The 24,486-nt window shown below is 50.9% G+C and overlaps 1 protein-coding gene across 3 annotated transcripts in view; it reads right to left on the minus strand.

Moving 5' to 3' along the window:
- Window positions 1-21,706, minus strand: part of ZDHHC14 (zDHHC palmitoyltransferase 14) — a 180,549-nt gene extending 158,843 nt beyond the window's left edge. For all 3 annotated transcript variants that reach the window (XM_079781067.1, XM_079781065.1, XM_079781066.1), the window contains exon 1: window positions 20,563-21,706. In XM_079781067.1, the coding sequence (XP_079637193.1) occupies window positions 20,563-20,807 (245 nt within the window). In that variant the 5' untranslated portion in view covers window positions 20,808-21,706. The remainder of the gene's footprint in view (window positions 1-20,562) is intronic.
- Window positions 21,707-24,486: the final 2,780 nt, after the last annotated feature.

The following is a 24,486-nucleotide window of genomic DNA, read 5'->3' on the forward strand; positions in this document are numbered from 1 at the left end:
GAGCTCCCAGCTGGCAGATGATGGAGGTGGGCACAGGGACAAGCACCAGAGATGCAGAAGGAGGGTGCTGGGTCGCCTTCAGAAGGCTTCAGGAAACATGCGTGCCTGAGTAAGACCAGGAAAGCCGGGTTGTGTGTGCATCTCAGAGGTGCAGGTTGGAAGGGGGAGGAGTGTGGGTGGAGGACCCAGCAGGAGTGCAGACAGGAGGTGTGGGACCTGGCGCCCGTGGGACCTGGCGGCAGGGTCCAGGGTGCTAGGCTGTGGCACAGTGTTTGTCAGCTTGCAGGCTGGGGGTCATGAAAGCAATTTACTGGGCCAGAAACAATTTTTAAGTGAACTAGTCTAGAATAAAACATTAGAACTGAATAAAATAGAGCTCAGCACACAGGTGCTGCTTCAGGAACTTTTCATCTCTCTGTGTGTGTGTGTGTGTGTGTGTGTGTGTGTGTGTGTGTATGTGTGCACGCGCCCTAGATTTCCATGATGACTGCTTGGTGTGGCTCACTCTCTAAAAGTCTGAAAAAGACGCTGGGCAGCTACCAGGCATCATCCCCATTGCCCATTGCCACCTTCCAGGGTACAGAGCACAGTGGTGACCCTAGAACTAAAGACGATGACAGCATTCTCACAGGGGGAGGGCGGGACTAAAGACCATGACAGCATTCTCTCACAGGGGGAGGGTGGGACTAAAGACCATGACAGCATTCTCACACAGGGGGAGGGCGGGACTAAAGACCATGACAGCATTCTCTCACAGGGGGAGGGCGGGACTAAAGACCATGACAGCATTCTCACAGGGGGAGGGTGAGACTAAAGGCCATGACAGCATCCTCTCATAGGGGGAAGGCGGGACTAAAGACCATGACAGCATTCTCACAGGGGGAGGGTGGGACTAAAGACCATGACAGCATTCTCACAGGGGGAGGGCGGGACTAAAGACCATGATAGCATTCTCACAGGGGGAGGGCGGGACTAAAGACCATGACAGCATTCTCACAGGGGGAGGGCGGGACTAAAGACCATGACAGCATTCTCACAGGGGGAGGGCGGGACTAAAGACCATGACAGCATTCTCACACAGGGGGAGGGCGGGACTAAAGACCATGACAGCATTCTCTCACAGGGGGAGGGCAGGACTAAAGACCATGACAGCATTCTCACAGGGGGAGGGCGGGACTAAAGACCATGACAGCATTCTCTCACAGGGGGAGGGCGGGACTAAAGACCATGACAGCATTCTCACACAGGGGGAGGGCGGGACTAAAGACCATGACAGCATTCTCTCACAGGGGGAGGGCGGGACTAAAGACCATGACAGCATTCTCACACGGGGAGGGCAGGACTAAAGGCCATGACAGCATTCTCTCACAGGGGGAGGGCGGGACTAAAGACCATGACAGCATTCTCTCACAGGGGGAGGGCGGGACTAAAGACCATGACAGCATCCTCTCATAGGGGGAGGGCGGGACTAAAGACCATGACAGCATTCTCACACAGGGGGAGGGTGGGACTAAAGACCATGACAGCATTCTCACAGGGGGAGGGCGGGACTAAAGACCATGACAGCATTCTCACACAGGGGGAGGGCGGGACTAAAGACCATGACAGCATTCTCTCACAGGGGGAGGGCAGGACTAAAGACCATGACAGCATTCTCACAGGGGGAGGGCGGGACTAAAGACCATGACAGCATTCTCTCACAGGGGGAGGGCGGGACTAAAGACCATGACAGCATTCTCACACAGGGGGAGGGCGGGACTAAAGACCATGACAGCATTCTCTCACAGGGGGAGGGCGGGACTAAAGACCATGACAGCATTCTCACAGGGGGAGGGCGGGACTAAAGACCATGACAGCATTCTCTCACAGGGGGAGGGCAGGACTAAAGACCATGACAGCATTCTCACACAGGGGGAGGGCGGGACTAAAGACCATGACAGCATTCTCTCACAGGGGGAGGGCGGGACTAAAGACCATGACAGCATTCTCACACAGGGGGAGGGTGGGACTAAAGACCATGACAGCATCCTCTCACAGGGGGAGGGCGGGACTAAAGACCATGACAGCATTCTCACACGGGGAGGGCAGGACTAAAGGCCATGACAGCATTCTCTCACAGGGGGAGGGCGGGACTAAAGACCATGACAGCATTCTCTCACAGGGGGAGGGCGGGACTAAAGACCATGACAGCATCCTCTCATAGGGGGAGGGCGGGACTAAAGACCATGACAGCATTCTCACACAGGGGGAGGGTGGGACTAAAGACCATGACAGCATTCTCACAGGGGGAGGGCGGGACTAAAGACCATGACAGCATTCTCACACAGGGGGAGGGCGGGACTAAAGACCATGACAGCATTCTCTCACAGGGGGAGGGCAGGACTAAAGACCATGACAGCATTCTCACAGGGGGAGGGCGGGACTAAAGACCATGACAGCATTCTCTCACAGGGGGAGGGCGGGACTAAAGACCATGACAGCATTCTCACACAGGGGGAGGGCGGGACTAAAGACCATGACAGCATTCTCTCACAGGGGGAGGGCGGGACTAAAGACCATGACAGCATTCTCACAGGGGGAGGGCGGGACTAAAGACCATGACAGCATTCTCTCACAGGGGGAGGGCAGGACTAAAGACCATGACAGCATTCTCACACAGGGGGAGGGCGGGACTAAAGACCATGACAGCATTCTCTCACAGGGGGAGGGCGGGACTAAAGACCATGACAGCATTCTCACACAGGGGGAGGGTGGGACTAAAGACCATGACAGCATCCTCTCACAGGGGGAGGGCGGGACTAAAGACCATGACAGCATTCTCACACGGGGAGGGCAGGACTAAAGGCCATGACAGCATTCTCTCACAGGGGGAGGGCGGGACTAAAGACCATGACAGCATTCTCTCACAGGGGGAGGGCGGGACTAAAGACCATGACAGCATCCTCTCATAGGGGGAGGGCGGGACTAAAGACCATGACAGCATTCTCACACGGGGAGGGCAGGACTAAAGACCATGACAGCATTCTCTCACAGGGGGAGGGCGGGACTAAAGACCATGACAGCATTCTCACACAGGGGGAGGGTGGGACTAAAGACCATGACAGCATTCTCTCACAGGGGGAGGGCGGGACTAAAGACCATGACAGCATTCTCACACGGGGAGGGCAGGACTAAAGACCATGACAGCATTCTCTCACAGGGGGAGGGCGGGACTAAAGACCATGACAGCATTCTCTCACAGGGGGAGGGCGGGACTAAAGACCATGACAGCATTCTCTCACAGGGGGAGGGCGGGACTAAAGACCATGACAGCATTCTCACACAGGGGGAGGGCGGGACTAAAGACCATGACAGCATTCTCTCACAGGGGGAGGGCGGGACTAAAGACCATGACAGCATTCTCTCACAGGGGGAGGGCAGGACTAAAGACCATGACAGCATTCTCACACAGGGGGAGGGTGGGACTAAAGACCATGACAGCATCCTCTCATAGGGGGAGGGCGGGACTAAAGACCATGACAGCATTCTCTCACAGGGGGAGGGTGGGACTAAAGACCATGACAGCATTCTCACAGGGGGAGGGCGGTACTAAAGACTATGACAGCATTCTCACAGGGGGAGGGCGGGACTAAAGACCATGACAGCATTCTCACAGGGGGAGGGCGGGACTAAAGACCATGACAGCATTCTCACAGGGGGAGGGCGGGACTAAAGACCATGACAGCATTCTCACAGGGGGAGGGTGGGACTAAAGACCATGACAGCATTCTCACAGGGGGAGGACACAGACACGGGCTTGAGGGCTGGGCTGGCACTCTGCCTCTATCCCAACAACTATCTAGAGCAAGACCTCCACGAATTACTCGCAGAGCCGACCACACATGGTTTAGGACATCAGCAGGGCAGGGGTGTGAAATACAGAGAAAAATTCAGCTGCAATCAGCTTATTCAGAATTTGGCAACTGGAAAAACATGTTTTGTTTTATACAATTTAGTTTAGTATACAAATTACATTTGGTGGTGGGGAAGGGGGCTGGCCACATGAATTTCTTAGTGTTTATGGCTTTTTTAAGAAATCCTCACCAGAGGATATGCTTATTGATTTTAGAGAGAGGGGAAAGGAGAGAGAAACATCAATGCGAGAGAGAACATCGATTGGTTGCCCCCTGCATGCACCCCAACTGGGGATCGAACCCACAACCTAGATCTGTGCCCTGACCGGGAATCAAACCTGCAACCTTTTGGTGTACAGGAGGATGCGCTAACCAACTGCGCCCCACTGGCCAGGGCGTGCTTAGGCTTCTGAAAGGCTTTAGTACAGCACTGGGGGAGACAACACAATTGATTCCGAGCAAAACTCTCCCTGCACCCAACGTCGTCATCCATCCCTCCCACCCTGGGCCTGTGTCAACAGCAGGCCTGAGTGGCACCAGGATGACGGCCGCCCAGACAGCCTGGTCCCTGGAAAGGGGCTCACAGAGAACAGGGAGGAGCAGGTGTGGCCTCACGAAGGTTGTGACATGCGAGGGAATGTGCACGGGGAGAGCTACTATCTGGGCTCGCTCCAGCCCCAGAGAGGCTCCAGGAGGAGAAAGTGCGTGGACACGAGAGATTCTGGTTCCAGATCTTTCTTCTCCACGAGTCTACTAAGCTAGCTTCTGGGGGTTCTGTTTTCTTCATATGAGTGACAATCGGCCAACAAGTGCTTTTTACCTTTGAATCAAGAACCTTAAGAAGGAAAAGGCATGAATTATAAGAAGAGATCAAAGCCCACCTGAAGAAGGGCAGACCTACAACTACACAGAACAGATGGTGGAAACACCTTTACTTTTTATCTCACGGCACAGTGCTCACGGAGACTCAGAAAATACCAACCTTGGCCCTGACAACAGACCTTAGCACCTTAATTCTCACAGCATATACGTACTCTCCAGGACATGGCGCCCTGTGCTTGGCATGCAATAATTGCTCAACAAATATTTCTGGAGTAAAAAGAGCAAGAGATATTGGAAAGAGTAAAAGAAGAGTGAAAAATTCATGAAGAAAGATAGGGAAAACATAAGCTTGAAAGAATGGAAATGCGTCCCTTGCCCAAAAGGATGAATTCACCACCCTAACCGGTTTGGCTCAGTGGATAGAGCGTCGGCCTGCGCACTGAAGGGTCCAGGGTTTGATTCCGGTCAAGGGCATGTGCCTTGGTTGCGGGCACATCCCCAGTAGGAGGTGTACAGGAGGCAGCTGATCGATGTTTCTCTCTCATCGATGTTTCCAACTCTCTATCCCTCTCCCTTCCTCTCTGTAAAAAAACCAATAAAATATATTTTTTTTAAAAAAAGGAGGAACTCGCCTATTTGTCTAAGTGCGGTAATCAGGAAAGCGGGGCTGATGGGCCATCTGAAAAGAGCTGTCGCGGGCTCCCTCCGGAACATCCCAGAGCTTCATCAGTGTCTTAGTAATTGTGATCAATGTCTGAGACCAGACACTTCAAGCAGAACCATTTTTCTTTGGCGGCTGACTTAACCTAATTGACTGTGGACACCGTGGGAATAAGCAAACTACGTGCCAGCGCGGCATTTCTGTCCATCGCACGGCAGCCCGAGCTCGCCTCTCCCGGCGTGGTCGGCGTACACGTCAGGAGCAGCCTCGCTGCGGGAGAATCAGCCTGGCTACAGAACGCCTCTCTCTGACACACACAGAAAATAAATGAGAACAGCAAAGTCTGTTCCAAAATAAAGAAGAAACAGCATGATTTCACACACTCCACTGCAGTCCTACAAAACATGTCCACCGTCTTGCTAACTCAAAAGACACAGCACTTCTTTAAGGTTTTTTCTAGAGCATCAGTAATACTCCCGTGATTCTATCTTAGGTGGAGAGAGAGAGAGGAAGAAACAATGGAATCCTTTAACATCTCCTTTGAGAAGACAGGGTTATCACACACTGTGAAGGGAACTTAGCTACGTGTCAGGTTCAGCCTGGACTGCGGCCTCATCTTCCCTTCCTCCCCCAAATGCAGGCTGGCTCACAGGCCCTAAGGTGCAGACCCGTGGGGACGGAGCAGCCACGGCCCAGGCTGGAGGGCCTGTCCTCTGCCGGCCGGCCACTGCCCTACCCTGAACTGTGTCCAGTCCTAGACCCACATCCCCACCCTGATCCTGTCACGCTGCCTACACCGGAGGCCCTATTCTGCAACCCTCCAGAACTGGAGTCTGGCCGGGCACTTTTGGGCCCCACCAGCCCGGTCCCCTTGGGCACAAAGCTTCTTGCTGGCCCCGCCCTCCACGACACACCTCCTTGTCTCCAAACTCTACCAAATTAAGTTACCAGAGCCGCCCTCATCCCACCTGTTGCCTGCCAGGCTGGTTCCCTGTCCCCCCCACCCCCACGCCTGGGTCATCGCACTGGCCAGCGGGCCTATGCAACATCCACATGTCATTACCTGGAGTGGGCACTGTTGTGAGCCAGACAGCTAACCCTCCTGCCCTCACCACCCCACCATCCATTATTTCAGGGCGGAAGCATTCCTTCCCCGGCCGGCCGCTGGAATGCTGGCCTCTGCTGGCACGGGCCAAGACTCTCTCAGGAACTGCCTGCAACGGAGAGCTACCTAGTCCAAGGGCCTGCCCCTCCCGGGCCAGCGCACAGCAATGGCCGGTTGTGCAGGAGGGGAAGGGCCTGCTGGCAGGTCAGCGGGAGCCCTAACGGCGATGCACCTGCCCAGTGCTGCGCCCTGCACTCACACAGGTGTCAATCCGAGAGCAGCTCCTGGCGAAAGCCCTGCAGGCAAACCTCTGTCAGGGTCAGCGTCCTGGGGACCCTACCCGTGCCTTTGACCAGGCCAGGCTATCCTTTCGATCCTCTGCTCCTCTCATTGGAATGCCTCGGAATTCGCAGAGAACTAACGGGTCCATTTCATGCACCCGTTTTATGGTATCTGATTAACAACCCTTCTCGGGGGATGTATGAAAGTCTCCAGCATTTCAAAGCCAGTTTAATATGAACAACTACAAGGATGGAAGAACAACTACAGCAGACAGAACAATGGCCACCCAAAGACGTCCACGTCTTAATCCCTGGAATTTGGGAATAAGTAGCCTTACACTGCAAAAGGGACTGTGATGAAGTACAGACCTTGAGATGGGGGGTTACCCTGGGTCCTGTGGATGGGCCCAACCTGGCCACCGGGGTTCTTCGAAGTAGAGAGCTTTTCCTGGCTGCAGTCAGAGGGCGACGTGGCTGCAGAAGACGGGCTCAGAGCGCTGGACCACCCCGCAACGGAGAGAGGGGGGCACACGTCAGCTCTAGAAGCTGGAAAAGACTCTCCCCAGAAAGCAGGCAGCCCTGCTGACACCCCGATGCCCGTCCAGGGAGACCTGTGCCAGACTGTAACCGGCGGCACTGTGAGATAATCACCTGGTGGTGTGTTAGGGCACTAACCCTGAGTCTGTGTGTTAGTTTGGCTATAACAGAAGAAAGAGAATAAGAATGAAAAACAGCTCCTCATTTATTTGCACCTTTTATCTCCCCTTTTCTGCGTGATCGGGGCTAGCCTTCAGGAAAGCCTGAGATCATTCTTGAAAACACCAACCAGGATCACCCCTGGGTAACAGGAACAACGCTGGTCCTGAATAAATAATAACTTTATGATGATGAGTGCGTTTCTCTAGCTATCAGTATCTATTTTCCTTAAAAAAGAGCATACCTTTTGAGTTATCTGTGCAAAATATGCTTATAGCTAATGAAATAGGAACACAAACTCAGTCTTTCTCCTAAACAGAGTAGTGATCACCATTTATATGTGTGTGTGAGGACCATGCTGGAATTTAATTTGCATGGGTTGCTATCTGAAAAAAGCAGGAAAATTTATATCACGTTAGCAAATGTGAGATAATCTGAGTAAAAAATTCTTCTCCCTGGTTAGAAAGACAAATAAACTATATATAGTTGCAGAATTTCACTTGACTTTGGCTTATATGTTCAAAAATGCCCTTATCTGCCATCAAGAATGTGGGTATGGGAAATTCATGACATTAAAAGACCCCAAAATAGTAGGATTCAAGATGATAAATTGTGTTGATTTATAAATCTGAGGCCCGCTCGGAAGCTCAGATCACTGGGCGCCAGTAGCTGTCCAGCTGCCCGCTGCAGGGCAGCCTGGCTCTGCGGACGCCAGGCCACCAGAGGCTGTTGTGGGAAAGGCCTTGGTGGGGGAAAGCGTGGCGGCAGGTGAGCCAGCTTCATCGTAACCCGGAGAAGAGAGCATCCTCACACACAACGGTCAGTGTCGACGCGGCGTCCCTCCCAGGGCTGTTTCCGCACTCAGCCCTCTCCTAATCCACGGGCCTGTGCTACACAGAGATCTTAGAGAAAGAGATTCTCGCGTATCACTCTTAACCCATCGTGAGAAGAACAGAAAGGCCTTGGACGCTGCTTTTAACCGTTCGTGTGGCTTCCTTCCCACACAATGGGTTATCCCTGTCAGTGTAACCGCACAGATGGGAACTCAAGAAGGGAAGCTGAGACTGTGGTCCAGGCATGGGAGGATGGGGGCCTAGATCACTAGGACTCACACTTCTTTCCCCCGGGACACGCGTGGCAAAGGACACCCCTCAAAAGAGCTCTGGGGGCTGGCACAATGGTGGCTGCATTATCCAGCTGCAGCCCCTTTCTCCCCTCCCCCGGGCACACTGGGATGGAAGCGCGAGTGATGAGAGCCAGCCTTGACTTTACCATCATTTTGAGAAATTCTCCAGCTTTAGCACTACAAGGTTAGCACTGTTAGTCACACACTAGCTGCTGCACCTCCGAACCAGCCTCGATACTTCATTGGAGGATTTCTGGTCATAAGTCCTCCAGTTACTACGGCTGTCTAGCAACGCTCCGCAAAATGCAACAGCTTAAAACAACGTTTTGCTCACGAATCTGCAACATGGGCAGAGCTCGGCAGAAATGGCGCACAGCTGCTCCGTTCAGCTTCGACTGGGACTCTATGTGAACCACGGAACCATGTGAGGGTTCACTCACTCACGTGTCTGCCTCTGGGCCGCGAACCTCACACTACCAGAGGCTCAGACAGCTGGGGGTCCATGGGCACCTCTATCTCTATGTGGCCTGGAGTCTCTCTACATGATCAGTGGGTCATGTAGCTATACTCCTAAGACAGGACAGGGCTCCAAAGGTGCATGGAGAGAGGGAAGGAGAGTGAGTGAGAAAGTAAAACCGAAAAAGAGAGGAGGAGGAGAAGGAGGGAGAGAGGGAAGGGGAGGGGGAGGGGGGAGGAGGAAGAGGGGAGGGGGAAGGGGAGAGGAAAGGGAGGGGGAGGGGGAGGGGGAGGGGGAGTAGGAGGGGAGGAGAAAGAGAAGGAGAAGGAGAAGGAGAAGGAGAAGGAGAAGGAGAAGGAGAAGGAGAAGGAGAAGGAGAAGGAGAAGGAGAAGGAGAAGGAGAAGGAGAAGGAGAAGGAGAAGGAGAAGGAGGAGAAGGAGAAGAAGGGGGAGGGGGAGGAGAAGGAGAAGGGGAGGGAGGGAGGGAGGGAGGGAGGGAGGGAGGGAGGGAGGGGCGGCCATGCACCAGTCTCATGTCTTTGAAAGTAAGGGAGGAAATGACAATAAAGACAACAGGCTTTGTCAGGGTAGTGGCTGGGAACACATTTTGCAGACCTACTTTATTTCTACTACCTGTACAAGGAGAGCCAGTAATTTCTCATCTCAGCAAGTAGAACAAATGCCTCTAATAGACTCCAGCATTCTGTGATAAAATAAGCTGTTTCTCTGTATTTGTGAGAAGTTTCTGAAAAGCACCAAAGGATCACAGACTTCTGGAGCATAAAGGCTTTCGAGTGAGTGAGACCACCATTCCTCCACTGACAAGGTTATCTCAAAGCAAAGGCACCCAGCTGGGGGCCACTGGCCACACCCTCCCTTATCAGCCACCTTCCACTGTCACATTCTGATGGCTTGAAAGGGCAAGACCAGTTCCCATGGATTTTGAGGTCAGCAATTTTTAAAAGCCAGCTTAAAGACGTATGTCAACTATTGTATCCCTGTTTTTTTAAAATGATGTGTTCTATCAAAATGTGCTTAAAATGTCCTAAAATAAAAAGGTCTCTTTAGTATTGAAAGAAAGCCTACTTCAAAAATCTCTATCTAGAAAGGGACAGGGAAGTGTATTCTAAGGGTATGTTAGCTCTTAGCTGTGAAGGTCCAAGGAGGTAGAGGCAAAAATCGGCCTAAATTAAGGAAAGTGCAACTTCTACGGTTTGGAAGTATGGAGTTGAGAGAAAGGGACACACACACACACACACACACACACACACACACACACTCATACACACACCTGTCACCGTTCTCTTCATCCTGGGCCTGATCTTGGCAGAGGGAGAGATTATCTGTCAGGTACAGCATCAGGGAGACAGAGAGTCTGTACGGGCTGAGCACTGGCTGGGTCGACTGGAAGTCCCTTCTATCAGCACTGCCAACCACAGCCAGCTACCTGAGAAGAGGTTGGTAATGGAACCTTAATTACAAGTCCTCTGAGGGGCTATGTCTAAACTAGACAGGAGATCAGAGAAGAGCTCCAAACCCAAAGTCCTGTAAGTGAGGGAGGAAAAGTGAAAGCCTTCTTTCAAAATCCATGAAAAACTAGCATCAAATTGAACTATGAAGATGAAATTCGTGATCAAGTACTTCACTCATCATAAAGATATATATTTCTTTAAATCTTGCTCTTAAAGGTATACAACTTCAATGATTAGCTGATAGTCATAATTTACCATTGGGATAAATATTTTATTATCATATAAAAGCATAATGGAATTGAACCCTTGGTAAACTCTATTTCAGTAACCCAGGCCTAGGCATTGAGTCTGGATGTCATAGTCATTGCTAGGACACGCTTAAGAAGAAACTAAAATCCATGAAGAGGCAGCCTTGCATATTTTACCCTTTAAATGACAGTAAATGCCAAGAATCAGTGAGAAGTCAAAGAAAGATTAGCAAGAGTATGAAGAATAAACTGAGCATATTTATACAAATCAAACATTATAGCAATAAAAACTAATTACATATATACACACCAACAATCTGAGAAACACAATATTAAGTTTTTTCAAAATCACAAATTGAACATGGTAAGTGTAATCGCTGCCCTCTAACAATGAGAGCAAGTGGTATCAGCTACAAAAACACTGTTTTTAAAACAGATCGGGGGGGGGGGGGGTTGATGACAAATATGTGATACCTTAATCAATAAAGTAATTTAAAAAAATAAAAAATAAAATAAAAAGATAAAACAGATCAGGGAACTGAGGCTGCCAAGAAGTCTAAATGTGTCAAGCCCTTCCCAAAAGGAAAAAAGGCCAAATCTGCTTTCATTCCGAGTCAAGTGTCAGGAAGTACAGAAATCCACCACAGACCGGAGTAAGGAGAAACCAGGGAAGTTTTTAAACAAGTTTAATGGCCATGTGTGGACTGCCACGTGGATCAGAATCCCAAGGAACCTCAGCCACAGAGGAAGTCTGCACCACCAGCCAACTCTTCCCAATGGATCCTCACCAAACACAGCAAGAGCACACCAACGGCTGGGGGTAGGGCAGGGGAGTTGAGAGACATCTTCCCTGATGCCTATGGGAACTTCCCCAAGGGTAAGCAGGAGTCCGAACATAAAACTGAACACATCTCTCTCAGGTGCTTCAGGCCTTCACCCAGGGCACTGCTGCAGTCTCCAAAAGCTGAGGCCAGACAGCTGGGCAGTAAGAGATGTCCTGGGGTACAGAAAGTTGGGGCTGGGCTGAAAACAAAGAAAGCTACCCAGTAACCCAAAAAGGGGGCACTCCGGCTAACAAACAGAAATCTTCCAGTCCGGTGAGCTGGCATTAGGCTGTGTAAGGTAAAAAAATCTTCAGAATTTAGCCAGGGCTCAGATCCCACTCCCTGCTAAAGGAAAAGTCCTGATACTTCCCTCAAAACACCTAAAGTCAGTGATTAAATGAATCTAACCAAAGCTTTGGCAAAACCCACACCCATTTCAATTATAAATGAGGTTGACTCAGCCCAATCACCAGTGACCTGATAAAAGAGCATGCCCTTTTAAATTACTACAGCGTCAGCTCTAGCCTGTTTGGCTCAGTGGATAGAGCATCGGCCTGCACACCAAAGGGTCCCAGGTTCGATCCTGGTCAAGGGCATGTACCTTGGTTACAGGCTCCTCACCGGGCCCTGGTCAGGGGCAGGAAGCAACCAATCCATGTGTTTCTCTCACATCAATGTTTCTCTCTGTCTTTCCCCCTCTCTTCCACTCTCTCTAAAAAATCAATGGAAAAATATTCTCGGGTGAGGATTAACAAAAATAAATAAATAAATACAGCCTCTACAATTCTTTTATGCACAATATCTGTTACGCTATCAAAAATTATAAGGCACACAAAAAGAGAGGAAATATAACCCACAGTCAAGAGAAGGAATAGTCAAAAGAAGCAGACCCAGAGATAATATAGATATTGGAATCATTAGACAAGGATTTTAAAGTCACTACAAAAAAGGTTAAATTATTCAGTAGAAAATATAGACAGGAACAGATGGGGAATTTCAGCAGAAGAATGAAAATTATTTTTATAACTATATAAAAAACTATTTGTAAAATAGATAAATGTTCAAAATAAGAAATAAGATATCAAAAATGGCTCAACATAGACACAGCAGAGAAAAGGATCAAGTAAACTTGAAGACACAATAATAGGAATTATTCAAACTGAAACACAATGAGGAAAAAAAAGAGTTAAAAAAATGGCATCAAGTATCCAAGATGTATGGGGCTATATGAAATAATACCACATACAAATAAATGGAGTTTCAGGAGAGAAAAGGGGATAAAAGAAATAATGGATGAAATTTTTCTGAAGCTGATGAAAGATATTAATCCACAGATTCAAGAAGCCTCAGCAAACTCCAAGCAGGATAAATATCAAGATAACCACACCTCAGCATGTCATTGTTCTGCTGTCGAAAACAAAAGATAAAGAGAAAATCAGCTGGGACAAAAACTGACAGGGAGAAATGCTAAAAATAATAGTGAACTGCTCATCAGAAATAAAAGAGGCCATATTTACGGAAGAATTAAACAAAAGCATTTAGATGGTCCCCTACTCTTATCTGAGCCAAATTCCTAAGTGTAACTAATTATAAGTATCTACTGACCACTATTTTCCCTTTCCTAACAACCTCACCTACAAAAGAATAAATGTACTTCCTTAAAATGCTTAATTTAAATTTTCTTGCCAAGACATAATAACTTTGCCATGAATAAATTATGTGTAACACTATACTACAAAATAAAAATCTCCAGATTACATACACAGTTATGGCCCATTAAATAACTGACCATCACTATTATAATCATTTTCTGAATAATTTGATATCACTTCCCACTAGCTGCAACTGAACACAATAAAACATAAGTAATCAACAGTATCCTTCTAAGCTTTCTCAGGTGAACTCAAGTAACTGTAGTCAAAAATCTATAAAATGCGAAATTATTCTAGGTGCTGACGGTTGTTAGGTAACATTCACATATATCACAGATCACTTCATTGCTTAACACATTAGTTAAATAAGAAAAAACTAGAAAGAAGTCTTGGTGAGCCAAGAGAACACCCCAGCTCTATCACTAGTTTTCTAAGTAACAAAACAAAAGCTTTTCTTTTCTCTGCTTCAATTAATGCATTTGTAAAGGGGTGATACTTGATTCTGAATTCAGAAGAACTATATCAAATATAGCTCTAAGGCAAATATCTATACTAATAAAAGGGTAATATGCTAATTAGACCAGACATCTTCCAGACAAACTCATGGTGGCAGGGGCCAAGGCAGAGGCAGTTAGGGGTGATCAGGCCGGCGGGGGAGAACGGTTAGGGGCCATCAGGCAGGCAGGCAGATGAGTGGTTAGGAGCCAGCGGTCCTGGATTGCAAGAGGGATGTCCAATTGCCGGTTTAGGCCCGCTGCGGGATCGGCCTAAACCGGCAGTCGGATATCTTCCAAGGGGTCCCAGATTGGAGAGGGTGCTGGTTGGGGTGAGGGCCCCTCCCCTCCCTGCGCACAAATTTTGTGCACTGGGCTCTAGTGTTCTATAAGACATTATTACCAATTTTATTAATGTTCACAACTTTACAAAATGAGAAACTAAAGACAGAATTTATTTTTCAGTGTTTCAATATTACCATTATTTCATCCAGCAACAAATATGTATATTACTGAGAGCCTGCCATTTACCTGGATGCAGCAGCAAACGGAGTCCCTACCCTCAGGAAAATTATATGTGTTGCTCATGCACACAAAGGCAAGGGGTTCGTGCACTCATGCCAAGAAATCATTAATAAGGTTTTGAAGCAACCTTAGATTTTCGTGGGGCCATAGTGGGTTATAAAATGTCCTTGACACCATGTACTAATGTTCAGTGGTGAGGTCCTAATGGCCATTACTATCATCTACTATCAACCCCATGGTGTTCTCCGATGCACAGCATGGCCAGCATTCGGCCAAAAGAAGGTTGGACACTTTTTGGATGTTTTCTGAGGTGGTAGAGAATTTGATGCAGTTCTGAAGAGGATGGTTGAAAAAGATGGGATGCTTACATGTTATAAGAGCAATACCTTCTGCTAGATAATAAAGGATCTCTCATCTGCAAAGGAGAAATTATTGGAAATGGTGCTTTTGTTTATGGGGACAGTCCTTTGTTCCATCTTCAAGGTGACTACCAATTATTCATCAACTAGAAGCCCGGTGCATGAAATTCGTGCATGGCGGGGGGTTGTCCCTCAGCCCAGCCTGTACCCTCTCCAATCTGGGACTCCTGGAGGGATGTCCGACTGCCCGTTTAGGCCCGATCCCGTTGGGGCATCCCTCTCACAATCCAGGACTGCTGGCTCCCAACTGCTTGCCAGCCTGCCTTCCTGATTGTGCCTAACCGCTTCTGCCTGCCAGCCTGATCACCCCCTAACCACTCCGCTGCCAGCCTGGTTGATGCTTAACTGCTCCCCTGCCAGCCTGTTTGCCCCCAGCTTCTCTCCTCTGCTGGCCTGGTCACCCCTAACTGCCCTCCCCTGCAGGGTTGATCACCTCCAACTGCCCTCCCTTGCAGGCCGGGTGCCTCCTAACTGCCCTCTCCTGCTGGCCATCTTGTGTCCACATGAGGGCAGGATCTTTGACCACATGGGGGCAGCTATATTGTGTGTTGCAGTGATGATCAATCTGTATGTTACTCTTTTATTAGATAGGATAGAGGCCTGGTGCACGGGTGGGGGCCAGCTGGTTTGCTCTGAAGGGTGTCCCGAATCAGGGTGGGGTTCCCTTGGGGCATGGGGCGGCCTGAGCAAGGGGCCTGTGGTGGTTTGCAGGCCAGCTATGCCCCCTGGCGACCCAAGCGGAAGCCCTGGTATCTGGAATTTATTTTCCTTCTACAATTGAAACTTTGTAGCCTGGAGCGGAGCCAAGCCTGCTGCTCCCTCCGGGGCGGCAGCCATTTTCTGTGGCAGTTAATTCACCCTCTACAATTGAAACTGTGTTGCCTTAAGCGGGTGAGCCCGGCCAGGGTGTGCGGAAAGCTTTGCTTCCCCTGTTGCCGCCGGCAACCCTGGCCTGCTCTCTCAAGCTCCATTCTGCCGCCATTTGTTTCAATTTGTTTACCTTCTATAACTGAAACTTTGTAGCTTGAGTGGAGGCTTAGGCCTGCAACGGCTATGGAAAGCTTGGCTTACTCTGTTACCTGGGAAACCTTGCTCTCTGTGGCTGTAGCCATCTTGGATTGGGGTTAATTTGCATACTCGCCCTGATTGGCTGTTGGGCGTGGTTTGGCTGGTGGGCGTGGCTTATGTAGCGGAGTGATGGTTAATTTGCATATTACCATTTTATTAGAGAGGATTACAGCAGGTCCTCAAAATATGCCAATTTCCTTCAACATTGTTCATGATAATGTTGATGAGATGCCATATGCCATAGGAACTTAATTCTTGTTTTTATCAATTAGTCAATGGTTAAATTGGTTTCATTATCCATTTTGCTTAAAGTCACAGAATCTATCAACGAGGACGTTAAGTGGGAACTTACTGTATTTCAGAGGTGATTAGCCAAAGGTGAAAGAGGAAGAGGAGGAAGAGGAGGAAAAGGAGGAGGAGGAGGAGGAGGAGGACGACGATGAGGGGGGGGGGAGAAATACAATTGGCTTTTTTTTAAAAAAATCATCAATAGACTTCTAGTGATGAAAAATTTAAGAATGTTCCCACATTCTCAAGCGTTTCAGTTCTAGTAACATCTCCAAACTGTCCATGGTGACAGCACCGAATTGGGAGGCATTCAAGTGCACGATCTGAGCAGGCCTCCCCTCACCTCCCAGGATGCTCCTGAAAACAGGAATCTGCTCTGCCTCCCAGTTCATCTCCTTCTTTCTGCCCTTGTGATCAAGAGACTATGAAATGCCAATATTTCAGGACCAAAGACTTTATTTTCAACTCGAAACAACAGCAGACTGTGTGTGTGTGTGTGTGTGTGTGTGTGTGTGTGTGTGTGTGAAGAAACCGGTAATGCTCGCTGATCTTTTCCCATTGCAAGTATGGGGATGTGAGATGAGGACAGTGCAGGGAGTCTCTGATGAGCCAGCCCCTCCAGGAGCAGCAAGCTGTCGCCGTAACACTGCAACCAGCGTCCTCCCTTCGCTCTTAAATACAGCTGTGAGATGCTGTCACTTTGCATCCACATCCATATGGTGAATAAAGATGCCAAAAGACAAAGAGCCCTCCCTGCCCTACTTGGAAAAGACGGCGAGTTGCAGCAGGTTGCTCCTAGTAGCGTGCTTTACTGTTTCCACGGTTCTGAGATGGCAGCTCCCAAAATGGAAACGAAATCCAGTCCTCGCTGCTTGCAGGCTTGCTCAGCGCTCTTCTTCGGGGTCTGGATAAGGACGGTCCCCGGCCACCCCTGCAGGACGCACTGTGAAGGAGCAAGGGTGAAGCCACTCCTCAGAGCCTTTATTTTAAGCACAGACTCCACAGTTCTGCATGTTCAGCCCTAACAAGCTGTCACGGTCATGCCTGCTTATTAACCCACATGCCCCGTCCTTCCAAGCTCTCAGAGAGGGTGGGCAGAGTCCTCCGGAGGCTGTTTCTAAGGTTTCCTCTCAGAGGCACTGTTTACTGAGCACTTGCTCTTCTCTGTGACACTCTACTACGTACACATTTTCACCTCATCTTCACAGCATTTACAGATAGATATTATTAATCCCATTGAACAGATTGGGAAGCTGGGGCTTTAAAGTCAAATAATTTGTCATGCTTCTGGTAAGAATCTTGGGAACTGTCCATCCAAAATCCATGCCTGTAACCACTGCTGTGTATCGGAGCAGGAGCAGCACCGGGGAGAGAGGCCGCTGGCTTTGCAGTCAGCCCTGCCACCAGGTACTGTGCCACCTCAGTGTTATTTAACCTCGCCAAGCCTCTGTCACTTCCTCTCCGGGGTGGGAATAGTGATTTCTCCCCTGCCTTTCTCCCGGGGGGGGGGGGGGGGGGGAGGACAGTGAGCGCACCTGTTGCTGCGCTCCAGTAAGTTCACTTCCCGTGCACGGACTTCCTCACCCATCTGTTGAAGGTTGGGAATGAGAGAGGTGGGCAGCGAGTCCCCGGATAAGGAGGCCTAAAACTAACTTTACAAGTTACATGTCTTCTTTTCAAAATTTGAATTTGCCTTTGTGTAACTGTATGGGGAGGCATGGGGTGTAATGTTTGGAAACGAATTCTACTAATGTTAAAGTTATCTAGACAAGAAATTAATCAAAATAGGCAACCACATTGTATGTGCTCAATCAGTAACTAAAGAAAGGAATCAGGCACAAGCAGACAAAACTAGCATTCTGTCTGGATCGCTTTCATGTCAGCCTGTTTGTGTTTCATTACCTATGCATGTAGCTAACTGGTTCTCTGAGTCTCTATCAAGTTAATTTAGCCAAAGTTATCTTCACTCCACAATTAGCAATGGCAAAGAACTTAAAAGCAATACAAATATTATTGCCAAACCATAATAGTCTATAGTCTGAACAGCCCTATGTTTTTTCTCAACTGAGGCAGCATGATAGGATGGGTCTACCTTCTTGAAATTTCAAATTGCCGAATTAAGCAACACTCATGGAGACCAGACACACAGACACACACACACAGCTGATACAAAAACGAAGCTGCCAACAGCAGCTAATAAAACCCCAGGGCACATGTTGATTCCTACAGCCATCAGTTAGCACAACGCTGATGCAGAAAAGGATCTGTGACAGCCTGCTAATGAGGACTTTTGGGAACTCTTGGAAGAAGGAAGAGAAAATGAGTTTATAATGCTTTAGTTCAACTAAATGTTTGAACGAAGAAAATAAAAAGGTGGTAACTAATAATTGGGGGGGGGGGAGCTAACCATACAGTGGGGATTTGGGTAATAGAGCAAATGAAATACTCATCATTCTACATGGAAGACACTTGTGGCTGATGCTCTGCAACACAATCACAAAATTAACCCATTTTTTCCACTCTTAAAATTGCTAAAAAGAGCAAAAATGCCAAAATAGATCCCTTCAAAACCTTTCTTTTAATATATTTTTGTACTGATTTCAGAGAGGAAAGGAGAGGGAGGGAGAGAGAGATAGAAACATCAAAGAGAGAGAATCACTGATCAGCTGCCTCCTGGATGCCCCCTACTGGGGATGGAGCCTGCAACCAGGCCATGTGCCCTGACCTGGAATCTAACCATGACCTCCTGGTTCATAGGTCGACGCTCAACCACTGAACCATGACAGCTGGGCCCTTCAAACTATTTTAACAGTAGGAACACAGTGAACACTCTCCATCGAAATGACCACCTGTAATGAAAGCCACCATTAATTAGAATGTCTGTGCAACCACATGGCATCATCATTCCTGAATGGTGCCTGAATTTAAGTCTCAGAATGCAAACGCACCCGGCACATCTCGCCCTCCTCAGTCCCCAGGTCTGTGAGGACAAGGGTGGCTCCGGATGAGGACAGCAGCCGAAGGGACAGGGCATTTCTCCTGACATTCCTAAAGCCCCGGCACAACCTTCCCGCCCCCCCCTGCCCCAGGTCCTCTGACAGACTCAACCAACTAGTCTCAATGGTGCACAAAAGTTAACCTGCTAGGAGAGACCTGGGTATTTTACGTAGTCAAAATGGAGGATCTGTGTGTGAAAAGACCCTGGGGGAGGGAAGTAGCTTAGACTGAGCTCTCTCTCCTCACCTGTTCTGACTCAATCCTGTTAAAACTGTTCACCACAGTCAGATACAAAGTGTTCCCCACAGAGTCAGAGCGCCTTAAGTATTACATTGGCACACTGCTGAGAGAGCACTGACTGAGACAGCATTTTGAATATCAAACTCCAGGCACAAAATCAGAGCCTATTAATACTAATCAGAAATAAAAGTAAAGAAACACAGAGTTTTAATTAACTCTATGCAACAGAAGGCGATGAACGGGTATGGTGCCCCATAACCATCAGGATATGGGAAGCACAAAAAACTCCCAGGAGTAGATTGCCTTTTTAATTCTGGGGGGAAGTAGCTACAACTTCCATTGAGCATGAGATACCAGGCATTATGTAAGAAGCTGCACTGCAAATGTTGGACCACATAAGAGCAACTGAAATTGATTCTGGAATGTGGGTAAACGGCTTTACCTAAAACCATTAATAAATGCGAAGATCTTTCATTCGTTGGGCAGTTGCTACTGGCCACTTTGATTTTCCTAAAGATAGCAAAGCCTTGCATGCACTGTTGTTGCAGATAAAAGCGCTCAAGTCCCAAAGAACAGCTCCTGGAATGAGAGAGTTCCTGGACAGGTCTAAAGTCTCCTCCACCCGGTCCCAAGTTCGGGAGGGGAAGGCCAGGTGTTTGTTTGGAACACTTTCTGTTGAACATGTTTTAAAAAGCGGACCTTTTCGAAAGATCGTGGTGAATCAGAAATTGTTGTGCAAGAGTGAACATCGAAGCAGAATGAACAATGACATTACCCTTCGGGGCCATACTGGGTGGCCGGCACTTGAAACCTAGAGTAACCAGGACTCTTCATTCTTCAGCCAAGGTGCATACAAGGTGCAGTCAGCCGAGCTTAACAAGGTGCCCTGCAGTCTGTGCGCAAGAAAGGAAGTCGCTTCTATCTGTCCGGGACTTGGTACTCTGCCTCATCCCCTCCCTCAGGTTACACCTGGGCGGGTGTGCTAGTCCCCAAACTCCAGAGACAGCGCCAGGAATCGCCGCCTGCGCGGTGCCACCAGCCCGGGAAGCAACCAGGCAGGTGCACCTTACAAGTGTCCCCGCGCCCCGCTCCTTCCCCCAGGGCCGACCCACACCGGCATTATCTTGGGACCCAGAAGCAAACACCTTCAACGGAACAAGAGGGAGAGAGGGCTTGCATTATATAACACTATTCCGTAGATAAGGCTTCTAGAAAACGAAAGTACCGCGGGGAGGGGAGGGGAGGGGCGGGGAGGCGAGCGGAGCCCGCGTGGGGAGCGTTCCCCGCCACTTACTCGAAGGCGAAGAAGAGTCCGCTGGTGACCAGGATGAGGACGAGCGTCAGGCAGAAGACGCCCGTCTGCCGGGCCATCATGACCCTCCCGTTGCAGAAGAACTTGTTTCTTCCCGGGAAGACCTCCCATTTCCTCCGGGCCGGGGTTTTCTTCTTCTTGTGGGGCGACTCCATGGGGGAGGAGCTGTGGGTGCTGATCTGACTGTACTCGCAGTCTTTCATGGGCCCGCCGCCGCCGGGAGACATCCACGAGGGAAGCCGGCGCGGGGCGCACAGCCCCCGAAGCCCCCCGGCCGCGCGGGCCCCGCCGAGCCACCACCGCCGCCGGCCGCCCGGCCGCCCCTCGAGCCGCGGCGCGGCGGCCCCTAAGCGGGATCCGAGCTCGGGGACAACTTTGCGGAGGACGCCCAGGCTAACCCCGCGGGGAGCCCAGCTCTCAGAGCCGGCTCCCCTGCCCCGGGGGACGCCGCTCGCCCGCAGCCCGCGGCGCTGCTCAGTCGCTTCCAGCCCGCGTGCCGGGGCGCCCGGCCCCCGCGGGGCGCGTGGGGCTGCTGGCCACCCCCGTGCTCGCCGCGCGCCCGCCCCCTCGCTCCGCGGCACCACCGGCCCCGCCGCCCCCGGCCCGCCGGCCGCGCCTAGGCTCCGGCCCGCCGACCCAGAGCGCTGCGCCCGGGGAGAACACGCGGCGGCGGCCGCGGAGCCGGCTCGCTCGGGAGCCACTTGTGCGCCTCGGCCAGGTTCAGTCTAATCCTTCCTCGCGGCGCTGGGTCTTCCCAGGAGCGAGATGGAAACTGGGAGGCCGCCCGCGGCACCGGCAACCCCTCCCAGGGGTGGGGACACCCAGCGCGTTATTCGGTCCGGAGCGGGCTCGGCGACACCCGGGAGCGGCTCGTGCGGCGACCCCGCGCCAGCGCCTGGCAGCGGCGCTGAGCCCGCGGCCCCCGCGCGGGGCTTGCGGGTCGTGGCGGCGGCTGGCGGGCGGCGCGGTCCGGCTCCCTCGCTCCCTGCTGTCCCACCGGAGCCGGGCCGGCGCGAGGAGGGCCGCGGGGGCGGAGGAGCGCGGCTCAGGCCGCGGGGCGAGCGCCACAGACACTTGTTTGCAAGGCTCAGCCCGGCGCGCGCCGCGTTCGGAGCGGGTCCGCCTCCTGCCGGCCGGGTGGGCGGCGGCCCGCGCTGCGCCCTCGCGGCTCCTCCTTCCGCTCCTCCTCTCTCTGCGGAGCCCCGCACCGGCCGGGCCGGGGACGGGAGCCGGGCTCCCTCCGGCATCGCCCGAGGACCTGGCCCGCCGCGGCGGGCGCTCTCCGCCCGGCCCCTGCCCGCCCCCGGGGCTCCCGGCGGCAGCTGCGGCCTTGAAACACACCATCCATTCTAGCGCCTCTGGGGACTGAGGACCCCGCACCCAGAGGTGCCCTCCCGGGCCTGCCGGGCACTTCCTCCTCCTCCCCTGGGGGCGCGCGGTCGGTTGCGGGTGGCTTTAACGCTGCTCGGGAATGGGGTGGGAGGGGGCCTGGTGACGAGACTGGCCGGACTCCGGGACGGAGCGGCGGGCCGGGGTCTCGGGCCAGGTTTCCGGGGTCCCCGCGGGGAGGCGAGGACCGTGGAGTGGGTGGGCCGCTTCCGGGCCTGGCCCCCGCCTCCCGCCCGGAGGACCAGCCCGGCGGCTTGTTTTGCGTGGGTTGCTGCCTCCCGGGCCTTTCCCTTCTCCCTTCTCCAATCCGGGCGCGTAGCGTGCTCGCTTTATTTCTCTGCTCCCCCCTCAGCCCCCACGGCCGCGGAGGGACCTTCCGCCCGCCCCACAGTCCCCGCCGCTCGGCTGGTGCGCTCGCGCCCGCCCCGGCTCCGCCGTGGGGTCGGAGCCCTCCCCGGGTTGGCACTGCCCGTGGGAAGCAGAAAGCGGAGGCAGCCGGCGCAAACGCTCGGTTTTCCGAGCCCCGCTTTCCTTTCACGGCCCACTGGGAGGTGTAGTTCTTCCTCTCGCCGTCCGGCTCCGGGAGGAAACACGACTTGGGAAGTAAAGGACTACAAATCCCAGCATCCCCCGCGACGAGGGCGGGAGAGGCAGGGTGCTGGGCATTTCTGGTGCTTGGTGGTCGGAGGTGGGAGCTAACAAAGAACGATGGGGACGGCCGTGCCCCCTCCGTGCCGGCACTGCACACGTCAGGCACGTTATATGTGCAGTCTGTGCTACACCCTGCGAGGCACTGCTGTCTCCAGCTTCGAGGTGCTCAACTGCTTGCCAACGATCACAAAGCGCTCCTGTGGTGGCGATGGGATAGAACCCCAAACCCTGAGAAATCCCCTTACAAAGCGCTGCCTCCTCGGTGAGCTGTGTCAAAGGGAGAAGAGATTCATTTAATCAAAAGAGAAAAAGATCAGGGCCAGTTGGGGAGAGCTTCCTCTAGTAAGGAAAACGTAGCGGGGGTGGCGATTAGAAAAAGGCACGAAGTTATAAGGAGTTAAGAATTTTTAAAAATGGAATTTACAAGCGTCCATCCCAAAGCAGGTTAGGGGAATGAGTAGGATCTTATACAATCAGAATTGAGTTCCAACGGTTTTAGATATTGCATGATGGAGAAGCACATTATGGGGACAATTAAGTACTTTTTGGCTATGCTATTAAAACAACAACAACTGGCAAGCCTGACATTTCAAGTGAAAGCTGTCATATGCTTTCCTGCCCTTTAGCTCATGGGATCAACAGGATGCTATTCTTCTTCGAATTATTCCAAGCACTTTTCTCAGGGTGCCCAATCAAGATCCATGACGTGATGGCTTTAAAATAAAGATCCTCATTCTTGTTGTCAATTAAGACCTAATTTTTCTGGCATTGTGGTTATGTTTTTTAAAAGTTAGAGATACATACTAAAGAATTTGCATGTGCTTTAAAATACTCCAGCCCACCCATTCCCCCCAAAACATGACAGTATAGATGAAACAATATTGGCAAACTGTTGAAAAATTATCTATTATCTATTGTAGTTATTTATTACAGCAGATTACCACAAATTTAGCAGCCTAAAACACAGATTTATTACCTCAGTTTCCATGAGTCAGGTGTCCAGGCACCGGGGGTCCTCTGCTCAGGGTCTCACACTTGCCAGCAAGGTGTTGGCCTGGCTGCATTCTCATCTGGAGCTCACCTGGAAAAGGATCAGTTTACACGCTCAGGTCACTGGCAGCATTCACCTCCTTGCACCTGTCGGACTGAGGACCTGGCCTTTTGCTGGCTGTCAGCTGGCCATCAGCTCCTAGAGAGCACCTGGAGTTCGTTGTCACTGTGGGCTTCCCCAGCATGGCCACTTGACTTCAACCAGCCAGCAAGGAGAGTCCCCAGAGTGAGTCTGCTAGCAAGATGCAATCTTACATAACATGAATAATCACACAGAGGTGACATCAAATGTGCCATATTCTGTTGGTGAGAAAGCCAATCACAGGTTTCCACACACTCCGGGGAGGGGACTATATATACAAGGGAATGGACATTAGGATGGGGGGCCACTCTAGGGTGTGTCCACCACAGTGTACAAGCAAGTCCCATAGGCTATTCTCATCTACCACATCTACTTATGTTTATGTGTGGAATTTTCCTTAATAAAAAGAATTATTCTCTTTAATTATATCTGCATTTTCCATTGCAAGTAAGTTTCTAGATAAACTGATATAATTGTTTGCAGTTCTCTTCCTAGGAGTTCCTGTTTCTTCACACTCCATGTTTACTCGGAGCTATGGCAATCAAGTCATGTAGGGCGCATACCTAAAGAGGTGCACTAGAACCTAGCATGATGGCCACAGATTTGAGCTTGCCACCTAAAAACTACTCTGTAAGGCATGAGAGAGCTCACTCATTCATTCATTCATGCCACATTTATTTAGGGGCCTCGTTGGTGCTAAGTACTATTTTAGCAGCAGGGATATGGAAGGATCC

The sequence above is a fragment of the Cnephaeus nilssonii genome, assembly GCF_951640355.1.
Source record: "Cnephaeus nilssonii genome assembly, chromosome: 9".
NCBI classification, from domain to species: domain Eukaryota; kingdom Metazoa; phylum Chordata; class Mammalia; order Chiroptera; family Vespertilionidae; genus Cnephaeus; species Cnephaeus nilssonii.